This window comes from Schistocerca nitens, chromosome 4 (assembly GCF_023898315.1).
Source record: "Schistocerca nitens isolate TAMUIC-IGC-003100 chromosome 4, iqSchNite1.1, whole genome shotgun sequence".
NCBI classification, from domain to species: Eukaryota; Metazoa; Arthropoda; class Insecta; order Orthoptera; family Acrididae; genus Schistocerca; species Schistocerca nitens.
The window spans coordinates 83,641,354-83,663,466 of NC_064617.1; the positions used below are offsets into that span (position 1 = coordinate 83,641,354).

Genomic DNA, 22,113 nt, shown 5'->3' on the forward strand with positions numbered 1-22,113 from the left:
CTCACTGTGTATTTCTTTCAGTTACCTTCTGTAATATACTGCAACACTTCTTTCTATAGACAGTCAAATTTTCATTGAGCTATGTTATTTGGCAATGACACATCTGAAAGTTGCTTTCATCCTTAAGTTTTGCACACCCGTGTATTTTCTCTGTTGACACTTTTAGTGTACTTGATAGCAATATTTCACTTTAGGCTTTCGTAGTGTATACTGCTGATGACATCTTTTTGTGTTTCCATGTGGGTGGTTGCATTGAAATTCTGCAATGTTTAAATGAGTGTCATCTTCACCAGAAGATGATGAGAGTGTCACTCATTCAAATGTTGTGGAATTTCAATGCAGCCAGATAGATGGAAGCTTAAGAAGATTTCGACAATTGTACCATCTATAAAAATACTGATTTTGATCCAGTTATCAAACACTGCTGAAAACTCATAATTTCATCCCATGCTATTAACGAGGTGTTCTGCTGTGTATCACTTGAACAGTCTAATGTGAATGCATCCTGGTTCTGAAATAGGAATTATGTATGGCATGAGGTGAATCACATTTACTATAAAACATTACATCCCTAATAGAAAGTTACGACTGACACAACTAAATGCCTTTGTAAAGTTGGATAATATCGCAACCTGTGATGCTGGAGCATTTAAAAATTTGTTATGTGTTCAGTGTCTGGACTCATCTTATTATGGAGAAGTCCAACAATGGACTAGTGAATCTGTCTGGGATAATACATCGAATTAACGATATTCATACGGCTACGAACATTACATTAAGAGATTATAATTTTTAGTGCCTTACAGAAACACACTCTGAGGGGGGGAAAAAGGATGTATCATTCAGGAAGTATCCGAATGGTGCCGAAATTGGCAGATATGACGTATTTGTACAAACGAACAAACAAATGAATACAATTTCCGAAAAAAAACTGGGTGATTTATTCAAGAGAAAGAGCTTCACAAATTGAACAAGTCAATAACAGGTTTGTCCACCTCTGGCTCTTACGCAACTAGGTATTTATAACTTTTTGGATGTCCTCCTAATGGACATTGTGCCGAATTCGGCCCAGTTGGCATGTTAGATTGTCGAAATCCTGAGCCGGTTGGAGGGCCCTGCCCATAACACTCCAAACATTCTCAATTGGAGAGAGATCTAGTGACCTTTCTGGCCGACGAGGTTTGGCAAGAACAAAGACGAGCAGTAGAAACTCTCGCTGTGTGTAGGTGGGCATTATTTTGTTGAAATGTAAGCGAGAATGGCATGCCATCAAGGGCAAAAAATGGAGTGTAGAATTTCATTGACATACCATTGGGCTATAAGGGTGTCTCAGATGACAACCAAAGGGGTCATGCTATGAAAATAAATGGCATCCCATGCCTCCACTCCCAGTAGTCGAGCCATAGGTGGGCAACAGTTACATTCACACTCTACTGCTTTCTGGGAAATATCCAGACACATCTTCACAGGTCATCGGAGCTCAAATCAATGTGGGATTTACAAATCAATGTGGGATTTATCACTGAAGACAATTCTACTCCAGTGACTGAGATTCCAAGTCAAAAATGTGTCTTGAGGCACTCTGGACTGTGGTGAGATAGCACCTGAATGTTGCCTGCAATAGAGCCCAACTACCAGGAGTGTTGCCCTTGGGTGCAGCCTCTCTTCACAGTAGGGCCCCTTTGGTTGTCATCCACAGTGCTTTACAGCACTGCAGTATGTTGACGATATTTTACACTCTGTTTCGTTGTGCTTCACGGCATGCCATCCTTGACTTACATCTCGGCAAGATAACACCCACCTGCATAAAGCGAGAGTTTCTACTGCTAGTCTCTGTGATTACCTACCTCTGCTTTGGCCAGCAATATCATCAGATCTCTCCCCAACTGAGAATGTTTGCAGTATTATGGGCAGAGCCCTCCAACAATCTCACAATTTTGATAGTCTAACGAGCCACCTGGACAGAATTTGGCGTAATATCCCTAAGGACGTCGATCAATGCTGAGCCAAATAACTGCTTGCATAAGGGCCAGAGGGGAACCAACATACTGATTTACTCCATCTGTGAAGCTCTTTCTGTTGAATAAATCGCCCAATTTTTCTGTATAGTGGCATAAACTATATTCACTTTGCTTGTACACTCTACAGGGTGTATCACAATTAATGGCACAAATGTGTACAGTTGAAAGTACAAGATACTAGAAGCAAAAAAGTCTCAGTAAACATACCTTAAGAGCTACGAGCAATTTTTCATCTTCGATACTGTGAAACAAATCTCTTCCACTGCAAGTTCTTTGCTTTCCATATTTTGGGTAGTGGTAGGATGGACCAAAATAAGAAAAAAATGTCCAGCAAAAATGTGCTCTAAAACGCACACCTTAAAAGTTACGAGCACTTGATCATTAGAAGAGTTGTGTTTCAAAGTAGCAAAGATGAACAAATGCTCATAGCTCTTAGGGAATGCATTTTAGAGCACATGTTTTCGAGACTTTTTTTTTCTTATTTTGGTCCATACTACCAGTTCCCCAAATATGGAAAGCAAAGAACTTGCAGTAGAAGTGATTTGTTTCACAGTATCGAAGATGAAAAATTGCTCGTAGCTCTTAAGGTATGCATTTCCGACCCTGTGTTTCCTGAGACTTTTTTGCTTCTAGTATCATGTACTTTCAACTGTACACGTTTATGCCATTAATTATGATACATCCTGTATATAGCACAGAGTTGGAATTGTTTACACTGAACAAGATTCATTATTTTGTATTCTGCCCTTTGCTTGCAACACATCTGTGTAATTGCAGAAGTTAAGTATTATAAATTTCATTTTACACTAAAATTCATTAATACGAATTGTTGGAGTGTTTGTCTAGCAAACTGAGAAGCAGGCTTCCTAGACACCACATTTTTTTGCGATGAGAAGGTGAATGAACACTAATGCGACAACCCAGAGGCTGGCTGCCACAAAGTTTTTTTGTCATGGGCTTTTCTGTTTTGCTGGCACTTTAATTCTACTTTGTCTTTTCCTTTGCAGAGGTGTGTTTACATGTTTTAATAGTATCTCTTATAGCCTTTTTGCTAATCAGTGTTTCCAGGTGGGTGTTGCAGAAATTTTCTTTGCCTGTCTGCTTACTTTTATAGCTTGCATTGTCTATTTATTGCATTTGCCTATTTCACAATGAGCAACTCACCTCTCCCACCCCCTGCTCAGGTGCCACAGCTGCAAGCAATAGATGCAGTGCAGATAACACAGATGTTTCAGTTTCAGATGCAACAGATCTCAACTCTACTACATGCGGTACAGCAGTTACTAACCACTCAAGTGAGCAACACAGCGCAAAATGCAACAATGGTAGCTCAGAGTGCCATACTGCCTTTTCGACAGTTTAATGAAAAAGAGGAGGAATGGCTTGAGTGGTTGCAACAGTATGAAGCCCACATTTCTCAGAATGTATCAAGTACTGTGAAGCTAGATTACTTTTTGTCAATGGTAGGAAGTGCAGGTTTTTTGCCTCATTCAGAAACTGTTCCCTGATATCACTCTGAATGAAATTTCCTGTGATCAGGTTGTAGATTCTGTCCAGACAAGCACAGTGTTATGCTTGTGGCAAGGAAGGTCATGTACAATCCATATGTTTGCAAAGGAACAAACATAAGAATTCCACAAATTCACAAAAATTTAGTCACAAAGACCATTTAATCAATGTAGTGTATTCAAAGCCTACAATTATGACCAACAAGCGAATGTGGTGGCAGCTAGGTACCAATTCTTTACTTGTAAGAAAAGGTCAGAACAAACTTATCGCGAGTGGGTAATAGATTTGCAGGATATGACGAGGAATTGCAAATTCAAACATGCTTGTAGTGCTTTACATTCAGATGTTATGTTGCATGATGCAATCGTGTATAATGTAACTGATGTCAGACTTAAAGAACAGATTTTGAAACAGTTAGATCCATCATTTCAAACTGTAGTGCAAACTCTAGATCAGTATGATTCAGGTGTTGTAGCGGCTGATGAAATTGAGCAACCAACAATTTGTAGCGTTCAGTCGCCCCTTGCACACGACCGGCCAAGTAGACAGAAACAGCTCTCGAGCGTCACGCGTGCTAAACAGTTCTCTAAACAGGTAAACAGAATTAAGTCATGCCCTCAGTGCTATTCACGGCACAACCGCCAAGATTGTCTGTCCAGACAAGCACAGTGTTATGCTTGTGGCAAGGAAGGTCACGTACAATCCATATGTTTGCAAAGGAACAAACATAAGAATTCCGCTAATTCACAAAAATTTAGTCACAAAGACCATTTAATCAATGTAGTGTATTCAAAGCCTGCTGCAGGCATTAGCAAAACTAGCAAGCAAACAGTTTCTTCAGTGCTATGCCAGTCCACTGAAGAAAGTTCTGTTGCTAGGTAGCAGTCATGGAAGAGGTGTGGGCCAGATTTTGCAGGAAAAATTAGGTGACAGGTACCACGTCACAAACTTTTTCAAGCCAAGTGCATGTCTTAGCCAGGTGGTAGAGGATATAGGTTCCTTGTGCAAGGGTTTCTCAAAGCAGGATCATGTGATGATAATGGGTGGAGTGGGAAACAGTATTTTCACCGGGTCACTCTCAATACTGTAGCCCTTACAGTATTGAGAGTGACCTGGTGAAAATAGCCTCTGCAACGACCCATACCAATGTTGTGCTGCAGCCTGATTTCATGCGGCATGATCAGCCGCAGCTGAACTGCTCTGTCAGGAGGGTAAATATGGAGTTGGACCAGTTGCGTAGGGTGGCCACTCTGTCAGACATTGGATTTGTTCCTGTCGAGGCTATTGATAGGGGGGATTTCACAAGGCATGGCCTACACCTCAATAGGAAAGGGAAGGGTAAACTGGCAGGGTTGTTAGCGAAATCCATAAGGGGGGACACTAGTACTCACGGATGTACCTCTTTTTTAGACTAATATCAGTGTCCAATGAGAAAGTTCAGACAGGCAGTTGCTACAGAGGTCCAAAACTCACAAGATTCTCACAACAGTAAAGTAAATAATAATGTTACCATATTTAACAAAAATATTGGTGGATTAAAGAAAAAAGTAGATTCTCACAAAAGTAAAGTAAAAAATAATGTTACCATTTTTCACCAAAATATCCCGGGATTGAAGAATAAAGTAGATGAGCTCCTGGTTTGTTTAGATGACATTTAATCTGATAATATAATAGATACACTATGCCTGTCTGGGCATCACACTGTGTCTGATATGGAAAAGGTAAATATCAGTGGTTATAAACTAGCTGCACATATGAGTAGAAAGAATAAGGTGAGAGGAGGAGTTGCCATATATGTCAAAAGTTATCACTGTGAAAAAACCTTAGATACAAAAAAGGTTTGTCTAGTGTAACAATATATAGGTCCCCTTCAGGGAACTTTCATTTATTCCTGGGAAGCTTGGATGCCTTGTTGAACTATGTGTCAAATAGGGGAAAGCAAATTATTATTTGTGGGGACTTCAATGTTGATTCACTGAAAGAATGATCTGGAAGTCTTGTTCGGTTCTTTCAACAAGATAAGTTTAAAAACATCAATTCTTGTCCTGTTCAGAATGGCCTTTCTGCTCATGGTGCTCAGCTAGTTACAGTATATGACATAGCTCCTTTCAGTAATTCAAAACTACCCTCCAAAGTTGTTCAACTAATGGGGGGGAAAAAAAAGCCTCTGGGCACTATGAGACTTAACTTCTGAGGTCATCAGTCCCCTGAAACTTAGAACTACTTAAACCTAACTAACCTAAGGAAATCACACACATCCATGCCCGAGGCAGGATTCGAACCTGCGACCGTAGCACTTGCGCGGTTCCAGACTGTTGCGCCTAGAACCGCTCGGCCACACCAGCCAGCTTCAATTAATGACTCAACAATTAGAAATTTCAGGGAAAATCTTCAGCAGTTAGACTGGGATTAGGTGTACAAGGAACCTGATGCTAATTTAAAATATAACTTATTTCATGATAAACTTGTAAAAGAATTTGAAAACTGTTTCCCCAAGAAAGTAATTAAATCTAATTACCGTATTTACTTGAATCTAAGCCGCACTCGAATCTAAGCCGCACCTGAAAAATGAGACTCGAAATCGAGGAAAAAAAATTTTCCCTGAAATTTGAGACTTGAAATTTGAGGGGAGAGAAAAGTTTTAGGCCGCACCTCCAAATCGAAACAAAGTTGGTCCATTGTAATATGAGACACAATTTAGGTCGAATGAATGACGATACAGCTACAGTAGTTTGGTTCAAGACGTAAGCTTAGCAGTTAAGCTTTACCAGGTAGCCATTGCTATGCGTCAGGCGCTCCGTCCGTATTTATATGGGAACCCTTCCTTTTTCACGTGCTTCGTCTGGTTTGAATTGTTTGCTTATTTTCCTTTGATCTGATAAGTGTCGTTCTCTTTGTTATAGGTGTTTACGTCACACTAAGCTGAAAATCCATTACTGTACTGTGTTGTGCATTGTTTCTCACATAATGATAATGAGTGTTTACGGCCTGTTGCTGCTCGCAGCACGGCTTGCTTTTGTACGCGCTACCGCTGCTTACAATTTAAAAAAATAAGAGAGGAATCGTCTCATTAGCAAAACGATGGCAAGAGACTGCCATTTGTTGTTACTTACACTATCCATTCTTTGATAATGATCAACAAGAACCAAATAATAGACAGCGTATGATAGAAGATGTTCTGAACCAGAGTTTAGAGAAAATTTTTCTCCATTTGAAAATCTTTGCAGGCGCTTCTTTAGTAGATTACATTCTGCACAGAAATTAGAGTCAGCTTAGATTTAAAAATCTAGTCAATTGCCGTGCTTCATTTCTGACTGTTTCACTATTAGGCATAAGAATAATATGAATATAAACATGACATGATATGTATATTCTTCCACGTTTGCTGTTGTCTCACTCTAGTTTTGTAGTTTATCAGGCAGACGGGATTTAAATGAGATAGCAGCAAACACGAAACAATACATGGCAAAATGTTTATATTTGTATTATTCTTATGGTGAATACTGCATATGATTCACAACTAATAAAAGTTCCTATTAGCAACCATCTCTTCTCACAGGTAGGAAAAAATTCAGAACATAGAGTTGGCCATATTGACAAACATCCCTAACAGTCTTGCCAGTTGGATTTTCATAGTACATTGAAATGCTGCTACATTCGAAGATGAACAATACGGAATTTGTATTTACTTCGTTGGATAATGTATGAAAATGCAGTGGTTGAAACTCAGGGCGGGGAAAAAAGCTCGTCTTCAACCTTTTTTTAAAATTTATTTACTGACGCAGAGGTTTTGGCGCCAGTATTTATCTTTGTGCCTACAAAGCATGCCTGTGTAGCGCTACATGTATTCGACTGCAGAAGTTAGTTGTGGAGCACCTACCAACATTTTTCAGAACTTCTGCTTGCTTTGCACTCGATTCTAAGCCGCAGGCGGTTTTTTGGATTACAAAAACCTGAAAAAAAGTGCGGCTTGGATTCGAGTAAATACGGTATAAGAAACTATGCAAAAAACCTTGGCTTACTAAAGGAAAAAAAGTATCTTGTAACCACAGAAGGGAACAGTATCTAACAACAAGAAAGACTAATGACCCAGAAACAGCCAAATATTATAAAAACTACTGTGCTACATTAAGATCAAAAATCAAATGGTTCTGAGCACTATGGGACTTAACATCTGTGGTCATCAGTCCCCTAGAACTTGGAACTACTTAAACCTAACTAACCTAAGGACATAACACACATCCATGCCTGAGGCAGGATTCAAACCTGCGACCGTAGCAGTCGCGCGGTTCCGGACTGCGCGCCTAGAACCGTGCTACATTAAGAAAGGTTATTAAAAAGTCCAGAAGCATGTGCATCATGTCTGAGATTAATACCTCTGATAACAAAATCAAAACAATTTGCAATATTATTACAAGAGAGACAGGGCAACCAAGAGTACAGGATGACGGCATTACCATCAAAGTGAATGGAAACTTGACAAACAACAAGCTGGAAGTCGAAAACATTTTGAATAATCATTTTTTAAATGTAGAGAAAATAGGATCTAAATGTTCAATAGATGAAGCAAGGCAGTTACTGGAACAGGCCTTACCCACACAATTTGATACAACTGAAATTCCACCCACCTCTCCTTCTGAAATTAGAAAGATAATAAACTCCCTCAAGAATAAAAGCTCACATGGAATTGATGGCATTTCCAGCAGGATAATAAAAGCTTGTTCCCAAGAAATAAGTAGGATTCTTAGCCATATATGAAATAGCTCTCTGAAGCAGGGTATTTTCCTAGACAGACTGAAGTATGCCATTGTTAAATCACTGCATAAAAAAGGGGACACGTCTGATGTCAACAACTACCGCCCAATATTCAGTCTCTTCTGACTGCCTTATCCAAAATTCTTGAAAAAGTAATGTATGACAGAGTAGCTTCACACCTTTGCAAAAATAAAGTTGTAACAAAATGTCAGTTTGGTTTCCAGAAAGGTTTTTCAACGGAAAATGCTATATATATTTTCACTAATGAAATATTAAATGCTCTGAGTAACCGGAAGTCACCCGTTGGGATTTTTTGTGATCTCTCAAAGGCTTTTGATTGTGTAAATCATGGAATACTTCTAGATCAGCTCAAGTACTGTGGTATTAATGGGACAGCGCTCAAATCGTTTAAATCATACCTAACCGGAAGAGTGCAAAAAGTTGAAATAAGCAGTTCACATAATATGCAAAAAACTGGTGATTTCTCAAACTGGGGAACAATCAGGAATGGGGTGCCACAGGGTTCGATCTTGGATCCTCTGCTGTTCTTAACATATATTAATGACTTGCCATTCTATATTCACGAAGATGCAAAGCTCGTACTTTTTGTCGATGACACAAGTATAGCTATCACACCCAACAGACAAGAATTAACTGGTGAAATTGTAAATGATGTTTTTCAGAAAATCATTAGGTGGTTCTCTGCAAATGTGCTCTCATTAAACTTTGACAAAACACAGTATATACAGTTAAACACAGTAAATGGAATGACACCATTAATAAATATAGACTTCGATCAGAAGTCGATAGCTAAGGTGGAATATTCAAAATTCCTAGGTGTATGCATTGATGAGGGGTTGAACTGGAAAAAACACACTGAAGATCTGCTGAAACGTTTGAGTTCAGCTACTTATGCTATTAGGGTCATTGCAAATTTTGGCGATATACATCTCAGGAAATTAGTTTACCATGCCTATTTTCATTCTCTGCTTTCGTATGGCATCATATTCTGGAGTAACTCATCATTTAGTAAAAGAGTGTTTATTGCACAAAAGAGTGTAATCAGAATAATTGCTGGAGCTCATCCAAGATCATCCTGCAGACACTTATTTAAAGAGCTAGAGATCTTCACTGTAGCCTCGCAATATATATATTCACTTATGAAATTTGTTATTAACCATCCAAACGAATTCAAAAGTAATAGTGGTTTACATGGCTACAACACTAGGAGAGAGGGTGATCTTCACTACTCAAGGTTAAATCTAACTTTGGCTCAAAAGGGGTAAATTATGCTCCCACAAAAGTCTTTGGTCACTTACCTAATAGCACTAAACGTCTGGCAGCAGGCCACATAGCATTTAAAAGGAAATTAAAAGAATTTCTTAATGGCAACTCCTCCTACTCATTAGATGAATTTTTGGATATAGTAAGTGGGTAATTCACCCCCCCCCCCCCCCCCACAAAAAAAATAAAAAAAAAAAGAATAAATAAATAAAAATATTATGTGTCGTGTAATATTTTGTGTAATGTAATATATTGTATAGACACCTTTTATTAACCTGACAGGTTCCACATCATTACAAAGTGTCATATTCATGATATAGGGAACAAGTACTAATCTAATCTAATCTAATCCAACAAACTTTTTGTTCATTTACATATTAGTGGAAACATGTGAAATTTCAGATGGACACAGGAGCCTATCTTACACTGCTGTGTTGTAACACATATGAACTATTAGGCTCCCCATGCCTCTCTAAAACTAGCACGCAACTGACGGCTTATAACGGACAAGGCATTCCCGTTCTCAGAAAATGTACTTTGCTTGTCATATGTTGCTTGCATACGCGAACTGTGACTTTCACTGTACTACTGTCATGTGATTGTGTGAATATATTTGGCCTTGATTTGTTTGGATTTCAAATTCAGGACAATGTGTTGTCAGTGACTGCGTTCAGTGCTAAAGACAGTGTAGCTAGCTTGCTGAAAGAATTCCCTGAACTCTTTTCTGAAGCTTTAGGCAAGACTAACAATTTTGTTGCACATATTACTATGAAAGACAATGCTCAGCCAAAATTTTGCTGGGCCAGGACTGTTCCCATTGCATTATGGGACAAAGTGGTGGCTGAACTTAAGAATTGCAAGATAGCACAGCTATTGCGCCCATATCAGCTAGTAAATGAGCAAGTCCACTGGTCTTGCTCCCCAAACCTTCAGGTCGCATTTGCCTTTGTGTTGACTTTAAGTCTACAGTCAACCCACAAACAGTGATTGATACTTATCCATTGCCACGCCCAGAGGATCTCATGAACAGATTACGCACTGGTTGCTACTTTTCAAAAATTGATTTGTGCGATGCATATCTTGAAACACTACTAGATAAAGAATATCAAACTGTGTGTGTTGTGAACAGTCATTTGGGCTTGTTTAAATATTTGTGTCTGTCTTTTGGCAGTGCTTCCACACCCATCATTTTCCAACGGTATTTGGAACAGCTGACTGCTCAAGTACGAAACTGTTCAAACTATTTGGACGATATTGTTATAGCAGGTCGTGCACCTGAAGAACACATTGCAAATTTGGGTGCTTTGTTTTATGTGTTGTCTGATGCAGGACTTAAGTGTAGACTGGACAAGTGTGATTTTTTAAAACCTGAGTTGCAGTATCTTGGTCATGTCACAAACAGTCAAGGTGTACATCCTCTTCTGTCACATTTTTCAGCCATACATGACTTACCAGTTCCTCGCAATGTCATAGAATTGCAGTCATTCTTACGGAAAATGAACTATTATATTTGGTTCATCCTGAATGCTGTACAAATCATAGCTCCACTGCATCGCTTGCATCACAAGAACATCCCCTATGTTTGGACAGATGAGTGCCAAGACACTTTTCAAAAACTTAAAGATGCCTTGCTCTTCTCTCTGATCCTCACAAACCAGTTTTGCTGCAAGTAGATGCTTCCTCTTACGGAATTGGTGCAGAGCTTTTGTACAGATTTGGTGATAAAAGACAAGCCTATTGCTTTCGCATCAAAATTGCTGTCCAAAGCTCAGTGTAACTATTCACAAATAGAGAAAGAGGCATTCACAATTGTGTATGGTGTCACTAAATACCACCACTATTTGTATGGCAGAAAATTCTACTTAGTGGCGGATCACAAGCCATTGCAATCCTTATTTCATCCAATGAAGCATGTTCCTGTACAACTGCCCAAGAATTGCAAAGATAGGCTTTGTTGTTGTCTCAAAATCAGTATGAGATTGTGTATCGTCCAACAGCTCGACAAACTTTTACATCTTCCGATTGGCCCTGATACAGACTTTGATGCTTCTGCTGCATCTTCTTGTCACATCGATGCTCAGGATTCTGAATTGCTTCAATCCTTTCCTCCGGACTATAGGAAAATTGTACAGGCCACGGTAGCTGATTCAGGTTTGAACATTTTGCTAAAACACATTTGCACATCTTGGCCTCACTCATTGCATGTCATAAAGAACTCTGCAGTGGGCTAATACCTTGCATGGCAGCATGGCCTCGCTCTACAGCAAGGTGTGATTCTTATTCAGACTGATATTGGACAGTCATATGTGTTGATACCTAAAGCTTTGCAAAAAGAAGTGTTGCAGTTATTTCACTAAGGACGCTGGGGGATTGTTCGTACGAAACAGTTAGAACGTCAACACTGTACTCGGCAGGATATGGACACCCAAATAGAACAGATGACTTCACAGTGTCACACATGTGCAGAAAAAGCTCTTAAGAAAGCACTAGTGGTCACAGCAAATAGCACCACTGTAGCTACAAAATTCATGTAACAAACAGCAGCATTAATATTCTCAACCTTGATTGAGTTTTCTTTCAGCTCATCTTCATTTTCATTTTCGATCACTGTTTGTTACATTTAGATACCATTTTAGCAATGATGCGCACACTGATCCCTTAGTACAAACTCACGACACTTAAAATTCCTGCACTTCTATTACTAGACTGTTGTTATTGTGGTCTTCGTGAAAATACCGATTTGATGTAATTCTACGGATTAATCTATACATCACTATACCAGACTGTTATATAGATATTACAAACTTGCAGAAAGAAAAGTGTAGTCCTGCATCACAATTATTTGTATAATTAAATCATCACAGAATTACTCACACAACAGATTTTTTTTCAACATCACATATGACATAAAACTATTATCTAATGAACCAATTTAAACTTACATTGGAACTTTCTCACTTGAAAGTACACTCCCTTTAGCCTCCCGGGAAAATTCAACAGTAAGCCGATGTCCCAAAACATCAAGCTGATGAAGTCTCTGAAGAGCATGTTTTGCTTCTATCTCTGAATTGAATCTGCAACAAACAATGTTCAACATACACAATTTTCACTCAAAATAAATGCATTACTTCAGTCGATGTTTTTTTTATTTTACCTGGCAAATGTAAGATTACTCTTCTTTATTTTTGAACTTATGCATTTCACCTGGATTGCTCCAAAATGCTTGAGAAAGTCTTCTTTTTCCTCATCAGTGAAATCTGATGGTAAATGTCGGACAACAAGTGTACTACTGGGAATCATCTGCAGAGAGACAATACGTGACAATTGCAATTGCAAATGGAATGTTGGGTACTTGATTAATTGCTTTTTATTTGATCCATTTATCCTGTAGGATCATAAAGTGTGCAGCAAGTGCAGATGTAATATAGAACATATAAAGAATACAAATCATTCAGTAGCACATATTTTTTAAAAAGTGACACTTTTATTAATCTTTCTAACACTAATAATTACACAGAATATTATTTACAGATTTCATTTATCATGTAACCTTTAACACTGTAATACTCCTTTTCCACTAGATAGTCTCTGAACAGCTAAATTTGTATTTACTCCAGAGTAGTTGTTTTTTTGACTTATGTTAATAATACACTTTTTAAAGAAGTACTGGTGTGTAAGTAACAACATGAAAATATATTTTGCCACACTCTTAAGAATATTAATGCTTTTTCCATAAAGTGTACTACCGAGCTGGAGGTACCTCATAACAATCAATTTTTTTAAAGGCAAATATTGTTCATTTTGGTTTTCACTTACAAACACTTTTCAAAGAAATTATTATGTAAGTAAGGTTCTGAAGCTGAAAATATTCAATAACATTCATTGTAGAAAGTGACATCTACAACTTGACTTAAATTTTTAGGTCCATTTAAATGAAAAATGTGAACCACTTATGAAAATTAGTAAAAGAATTCTTCTTCTTCTTTCGTTTTGGCCATCTTAGGACCACGTTAATTCGTTTCAGCTTTGTTTCTTCTGGTCTTTTTCTTTCCCAATATTCATTCATTCTTATACTTTGCAAGCTTCTTTGTTCTTCTGTCCGAGATGATTTTGTTCTGGGTGTCGTTCTGTCCTCGAAAGCTCGAAGGCCTGAATTTTCGATTTAAAAATCACCCTGTTGTAATATCTTTGGTTCCCGTGTTCTCATTTCTCCCAGATCTCTTTGCATTTCTCGCATCCATCGTACTTTGGTTTTCTCGTTCATCAGAAATTGTGTGATTTGGTGAGTTAACCTCTCCCGGTCCATTCCGAGGATGTGTCCGAAGAACACGCTCCTTTTCCTGATGACGTCAGAAATTTTTTCTACCTCGGTTTACAGTTCCTGGTTGGCTCAGTTTCTAAATTGACCATCTTCTGTTCTTAGAGGTCCTAACATACTCCTGAGAATCTTTTGTTCTATCAGTTCTACCCTCTTGAACACTTCGGTTCTTGCTAAGTTGAGAGTTTCTGCTGCATATAGAGCTTCAGGGCGAATCACTGTTTGGTAATGTTTCAATTTTGCATTTATCGAAATACTCTTCTTATTGTAGGTGTTGATAGTTAGTTTATATGCTAAGTTCATTTTGTTTATTCATGCTCCCATTGCATCTTGTTCGGTCAGCCCAATGTCTATCCATTCTCCAAGGTATTTGAAACTCTCCACCTCCTGAATTTTACCTCCTTCTATTGTCATCCATCTCGCTGTGATGATGTTTGTCATATATTGTGTCTTCTCGATAGAGATCTGTAGGCCTGTCTATCTCTGCAGTTCTGTGGTTTGGTTAACTGCCTCGAGATCACAATGTCATCTGTTAATTCTAGACAACCTACCTGTACTCCTTTATTCTTACACCCCCCCCCCCCTCCCAGTTGTATACACCCAGTCCTTTCATTCCTTGTCACCACTCTCTGATCACCTTATCAAGGACACGAAGAGCAAAGGGGAGAGTCCGTCTCCCTGTCTCACTCCCGTTTTAATCTTAAAGGCCTCCGACAGTTTTCCTCTAAACTTGACCTTGAATGTTGTGTTGCTTAGGATCTGTTTAACCTGTTCACTGGATTTTCTATCAAAACTCATCTCCCTAAAATTTGTAATGGTGCATGTCTGTCAACAGAATTGTAGGCTTTCTTGAAGTCTACGAATGTAAGCACGAAGTTTTTGCTCCTCTGTTTTTGATAAGCGATTATCAGTTTTAGATTCAGGATCTGTTCTGCACATGATCCCTCCTTTCTGAAGCCTCATTGGTACTCATCAATTTGTGGATTTAGTTGTTCTTTCACTCTATTTAGCAGTGCTTTTGAGAATACCTTATAGTTTACAGGTATTAAAGAAATTCCCCTGTAGTTCCCAGGTTCCACCTTATCACCTTTCTCGTGTATAGGATGTATTAGTGCCGATGTCTGACCTTCTGGAAGTTGCTCTTCTTCCCAGATTTTTCATATGATTTGTGTTAGTTCTACGATCACATTCTCATTCGCACGCTTTAAGAGTTTTGCGATGATCGCATCTCCCCCAGATGCTTTGTTATTTTTCAAGGTTCTTATAATGTTCTTAACCTCTTCTATAGTTGGTGGTTCCGAGTCGGGGTTTGGTTCTTTCTCATTGTAATTGAATGTCTTCGGATGGCGCTTCACAATTCTGGAGGTCTTCAAAGTGTTCCACCGAGATATGACTGTTTTTCATGGCTCCATACACTGTCTTTCCTTCTTTCTTCTTAAAGTTGAGGTTTGGAACATCATAGCTACTTAAGTTGGTCTTGGACGATCTATAGAAGTCTCACCTGTTGTTCTTCTGGAAGTCTTTTTCTATTTGAGTTAAATGTTCTTGCAAATATTTACTCTTGAGATTTCTGATAGTTTTAGCAGTGGTTTCCATTACTTCTTGAAAGTTCTTTAGATTTTCTGGTGTTTTATGAGAGCACCAATCAATCCACACTTTCCAATGCTTTTCAATTGCTTTATCTCCTTCTACCGACCACCCTGCATGTTTTTTCCTCTTCTCCAGGCAAACTGTTTCCTTTGCGCCAGTCAATCAGTGCATCTTTCAACTGTTTCCAACCTTGATAGTTCTTCTGATTCAAGCTCACCTTAAAATCTTTGCTAGCTGTAAGTTTCTCAGTATCATACTTCACAATACGTGTAGTGATTTTAGTCTCTTGGTAGAATACTGATTTTTATTTTGGATAGAAAGTGACCTGAGTCTAAATTTGCACCCCTGAGGACTTTGACATTTTGAATTTCCTTTTCTGCATGTCTTGGTATCGCTACATAGTCAAGCTGAAACTCTCCCAGTGATGGATTGGGAGATACCCATGTTTTCTGTTTTCTTGGAAGGCGTTTAAATGCCACGGATTCCATTATCAGGTAAAAGGTCTTACAAATTTCCACTAGTCGTTCGCCATTTCAATTAGTCCTGTTGTGGGCTGGATAGTTGCCAATTATGTTTCTGAATTTCCTCTCTCTCCCTAACTAAGCACTGAAGGCTCCAGGTAGTATGATAACATTCTTAGTTGGAATCTTGGATAATGTTGCCTCCAGATCTTTCCAAAATTCTTCTCCTTTCTCTGGGTCGGTTCTATTAACCTCATTTGTGGGAGCATGTACATTGACCAAGGTATAAATCTTATTAGCTCCCCTAAAGGTAAGTGTGGAAAGTCTACTGTTTCTGGAGCTGAAGTCAGTGATGGCTCCCAGGAGTTTTGAGGAGTGAGTTAACATTGAAGGAAGCAAACTATGACACTTTCTTACTTTTCAATCTCTTGCATGCTGGTGTGAGCTCCCCAGAACCCGTTGGCTCACTAATGTTGTCATTGACAATGGTGGATTGGTTACCACCTGGGGTAGTGCTTTCTATAAGTGAACTTGCCATCACGCTGAATAGAATAATTTATGTTGGGGTCAAAACCCAGGCATTCACAGGGTTACAACTGGGGTAATTAGCCTCAGAGGTGCCTTGAGATGTGGCTGGCTTCTCTTTTATGGCTTATTGGGGTTCTAACCCTCCACCTTTATCCAGGTTTGGGACAGGCAGCAGCATTTACATGTTACTCAATCCACCCATTAGTACTGCAAGAGAATTAATTAGAAACAATAATATTTTTTGAGCAGTCTACCTGACTAGATTGCAATATTTTCAAATGATGGGCACGAAGTCCCCATTCCCCATCCCATATTTCAAGGATTAATTCAGTGACTGATTCTCCTTGAAGATGGCTGTATGGTTATCAACCAAAATATCAGAAGAAGAAAACTGCTGTTCCAGATGCATGCTTGAAAGACAATTTAAAAATATATCTGTGAGAAAACAAGAAACACTGATACACACTTTGAAATACACTCCTGGAAATTGAAATAAGAACACCGTGAATTCATTGTCCCAGGAAGGGGAAACTTTATTGACACATTCCTGGGGTCAGATACATCACATGATCACACTGACAGAACCACAGGCACATAGACACAGGCAACAGAGCATGCACAATGTCGGCACTAGTACAGTGTATATCCACCTTTCGCAGCAATGCAGGCTGCTATTCTCCCATGGAGACGATCGTAGAGATGCTGGATGTAGTCCTGTGGAATGGCTTGCCATGCCATTTCCACCTGGCGCCTCAGTTGGACCAGCGTTCGTGTTGGACGTGCAGACTGCGTGAGACGACGCTTCATCCAGTCCCAAACATGCTCAATGGGGGACAGATCCGGAGATCTTGCTGGCCAGGGTAGTTGACTTACACCTTCTAGAGTACATTGGGTGGCACGGGATACATGCGGACGTGCATTGTCCTGTTGGAACAGCAAGTTCCCTTGCCGGTCTAGGAATGGTAGAACGATGGGTTCGATGACGGTTTGGATGTACCGTGCACTATTCAGTGTCCCCTCGACGATCACCAGTGGTGTACGGCCAGTGTAGGAGATCGCTCCCCACACCATGATGCCGGGTGTTGGCCCTGTGTGTCTCGGTCGTATGCAGTCCTGATTGTGGCGCTCACCTGCACGGCGCCAAACACGCATACGACCATCATTGGCACCAAGGCAGAAGCGACTCTCATCGCTGAAGACGACACGTCTCCATTCGTCCCTCCATTCACGCCTGTCGCGACACCACTGGAGGCGGGCTGCACGATGTTGGGGCGTGAGCGGAAGACGGCCTAACGGTGTGCGGGACCTGGCATCTGTGATATTTTTGTTTGGGTGTTTTAGCTGTACATGTTGTTTGTGTGTTTTATTATTTAGTTCATGTGGGCGGCACCTTAGACTTGTGGAAAAGATGATCCACTGAGGGGGGCAATAGTTTGAATTGGTGTGGCGCTGATTGTGAACCTATTGAATATTGCAGTAGTAGTGTTTAGCTTTGTGCAATGACATCAACACAACTATTGTTATTATTTTCTCAATGTGAGCATTCTGTTTGTTACTCGAATGTTTGAGCTTCCCCACACTTTTACTCCATACCGCAGGTGCAGTTCAAAAAATCCATGGTATTAGGTGCACAAAAGCTGAAAGCATAAGGTGATAAGTTGCTTCAATAATGCATATGACAGAAGTGAATCTCTTATACATATTGTTAATACGGTTTTTCCATTTTAGCCAATTATACACAGTAATACCTACTGACCTAGTACATTCTACTTCCTCTAGACTTATTTTAAACAGCTTGACATCTACGTGCTGAGACTTTTCTTTGCTTCTGAACATAGCAGACATGTTTTTCTCACATTTATAATTAGTTCATTTTCCACAAGCCACTGTGTTGAGATGTTTGCAGAAATATGAGCTCTTCACTCAAGCTGTTACACATTCTTTGTTGTCATGTCGCCTGCATAAAATAAACTTGCTTCTCTTTCTCTTTCACACATACGTCTTTTATAAACAGATTAACATGAGACCAGTGGAAAATGTTATACACCTAAATCAGTGTGGAGGGGTCATTTGACTCCTAATGAGATTTGCATTGAAAATCCACAACATGGGTAAAGAAAGATTTATTTTCCGTTTATTTATATTTCAATCAAAGCCTTATCTCAAAGTTATAACTCTTTTTTTATGCACTTCAGGCGGATGTCGTCAATCTTGTTTCCTTTCAACATTCCAATTCAAACCTTCTTTTGCACTTTTGACCTGCCTGGTCCTACAGACACTTCTCTGTTTGACTGGGCTTCCTCCTTCTGTACTGCTCTTTTTTGTTTCTGCTCACGAGTTCATTTATCACCCGAAGAATGAATGCTTCACTCAACAGGTTATTTTATTGTACACAATCCACGAATTTATTGCTGATATGTCTCTGATTATACAGGGTTATAAATACAATATCAAATAGGGGTAATGCAGGAGTAGGTTTAATAATAAATAGGAATGCAGGTAAGCTACTACAAACAGCATAGTGAATGCATTATTGTGGCCAAGATAGATACAAAGTCCACATCTACCGAAGCCCACATCTACCACTGTTGTACAAGTTTATGTGCCAACTAGCTCCGCAGATGACAAAGAGATTGATGAAATGTATGATGAGATGAAAGAAATTATTCAAATATTGAAGGGAGACGAAAATTTAATAGTCATGGGTGACCGGAACTTGATAGTTGGAAAAGGAAGAGAAGGAAACATACACTCCTGGAAATTGAAATAAGAACACCGTGAATTCATTGTCCCAGGAAGGGGAAACTTTATTGACACATTCCTGGGGTCAGATACATCACATGATCACACTGACAGAACCACAGGCACATAGACACAGGCAACAGAGCATGCACAATGTCGGCACTAGTACAGTGTATATCCACCTTTCGCAGCAATGCAGGCTGCTATTCTCCCATGGAGACGATCGTAGAGATGCTGGATGTAGTCCTGTGGAACGGCTTGCCATGCCATTTCCACCTGGCGCCTCAGTTGGACCAGCGTTCGTGCTGGACGTGCAGACCGCGTGAGACGACGCTTCATCCAGTCCCAAACATGCTCAATGGGGGACAGATCCGGAGATCTTGCTGGCCAGGGTAGTTGACTTACACCTTCTAGAGAACGTTGGGTGGCACGGGATACATGCGGACGTGCATTGTCCTGTTGGAACAGCAAGTTCCCTTGCCGGTCTAGGAATGGTAGAACGATGGGTTAGATGACGGTTTGGATGTACCGTGCACTATTCAGTGTCCCCTCGACGATCACCAGTGGTGTACGGCCAGTGTAGGAGATCGCTCCCCACACCATGATGCCGGGTGTTGGCCGTGTGTGCCTCGGTCGTATGCAGTCCTGATTGTGGCGCTCACCTGCACGGCGCCAAACACGCATACGACCATCATTGGCACCAAGGCAGAAGCGACTCTCATCGCTGAAGACGACACGTCTCCATTCGTCCCTCCATTCACGCCTGTCGCGACACCACTGGAGGCGGGCTGCACGATGTTGGGGCGTGAGCGGAAGACGGCCTAACGGTGTGCGGGACTGTAGCCCAGCTTCATGGAGACGGTTGTGAATGGTCCTCGCCGATACCCCAGGAGTAACAGTGTCCCTAATTTGCTGGGAAGTGGCGGTGCGGTCCCCTACGGCACTGCGTAGGATCCTACGGTCTTGGCGTGCATCCGTGCGTCGCTGCGGTCCGGTCCCAGGTCGACGGGCACGTGCACCTTCCGCCGACCACTGGCGACAACATCGATGTACTGTGGAGACCTCACGCCCCACGTGTTGAGCAATTCGGCGGTACGTCCACCCGGCCTCCCGCATGCCCACTATACGCCCTCGCTCAAGGTCCGTCAACTGCACATACGGTTCACGTCCACGCTGTCGCGGCATGCTACCAGTGTTAAAGACTGCGATGGAGCTCCGTATGCCACGGCAAACTGGCTGAAACTGACGGCGGCGGTGCACAAATGCTGCGCAGCTAGCGCCATTCGACGGCCAACACCGCGGTTCCTGGTGTGTCCGCTGTGCCGTGCGTGTGATCATTGCTTGTACAGCCCTCTCGCAGTGTCCGGAGCAAGTATGGTGGGTCTGACACACCGGTGTCAATGTGTTCTTTTTTCCATTTCCAGGAGTGTAGTAAGTGAATACAGAATGGGACTAAGGAATGAAAGAGGGAGCCGCCTGGTAGAATTTTGCTCAGAGCATAACTTAATCATAGCTAACACTTGGTTCAAGAATCATGACAGACGGTTGTATATATGGAAGAAGCCTGGGGATACTAGAAGGTTTCAGATGGATTGTATAATGGTAAGACAGAGATTCAGGAACCAGGTTTTAAATTGTAAGACATTTCCAGGGGCAGATGTGGACTCTGACCACAATCTAATGGTTATGAACTGTAGATTAAAACTGAAGAAACTGCAAAAAGGTGAGAATTTGAGGAGATGGGACCTGGATAAACTGAAAGAACCAGAGGTTGTACAGAGTTTCAGGGATAGCATTAGGGAACAATTGACAAGAATGGGGGAAAGAAATACAGTAGAAGAAGAATGGGTAGCTTTGAGAGATGAAATAGTGAAGGCAGCAGAGGATCAAGTAGGTAATAAGAAGAGGGCTAGTAGAAATCCTTGGGTAACAGAAGAGATATTGAATTTAATTGATGAAAGGAGAAAATATAAAAATGCAGTAAATGAAGCAGGCAAAAATGAATACAAACGTCTCAAAAATGGGATCGACAGGAAGTGCAAAATGGCTAAGCAGGGATGGCTAGAGGACAAATGTAAGGATGTAGAGGCGCAGATCACCTGGGGTAAGATAGATACTGCCTACAGGAAAATTAAAGAGACCTTTGGAGAAAAGAGAACCACTTGCTTGAATATCAAGAGCTCAGATGGAAACCCAGTTCTAAGCAAAGAAGGGAAAGCAGAAAGGTGGAAGAAGTATATAGGGGGTTTATACAAAGGCGATGTTCTTGAGGACAATATTATAGAAACGGAAGAGAATGTAGATGAAGATTAAATTGCAGATATGATACTGCGTGAAGAGTTTGACAGAGCACTGAAAGACCTGAGTCGAAACAAGGCCCCGGGAGTAGACAACATTCCATTAGAACTACTGACAGCCTTGGGAGAGCCGGGCCTAACAAAACTCTACCATCTTGTGAGCAAGAGGTATGAGACAGGCGAAATACCCCCAGAATTCAAGAATAATACAATAATTCCAATCCCAAAGGAAGCAGGTGTTGATAGATGTGAAAATTATTGAACTATCAGTTTAATAAGTCACGGCTGCAAAATACTGACACAAATTTTTTACAGACGAATCGAAAAATTGGTCGAAGCCGACCTTGGGGAAGATCAGTTTGGATTCCGTAGAAATGTTGGAACACATGAGGCAATACTGACCCTATGACTTATCTTAGAAAATAGATTAAGGAAAGGCAAACCTACGTTTCTAGCATTTGTAGGCTTAGAGAAAGTTTTTGACAATGTTGACTGGAATACTCTCTTTCAAATTCTGAAGGTGGTAGGGGTAAAATACAGGGAGCGAAAGGCTATTTACAATTTGCACAGAAACCATAAGGCAGCTATACGAGTCGAGGGGCATGAAA

General features: G+C 40.5%; 1 protein-coding gene across 2 annotated transcripts in view; it reads right to left on the bottom strand.

Annotated features, from left to right (window-relative positions):
* LOC126252875 (RNA-binding region-containing protein 3-like) overlaps positions 1-22,113 on the bottom strand; it is a 43,330-nt gene that overhangs the window by 16,253 nt on the left and 4,964 nt on the right. For both annotated transcript variants that reach the window (XM_049953833.1, XM_049953832.1), the window contains exons 2-3: positions 12,724-12,869; positions 12,512-12,643 (exon numbers count right to left, since the gene is read on the bottom strand). In XM_049953833.1, the coding sequence (XP_049809790.1) occupies positions 12,512-12,643; positions 12,724-12,869 (278 nt within the window). The remainder of the gene's footprint in view (positions 1-12,511; positions 12,644-12,723; positions 12,870-22,113) is intronic.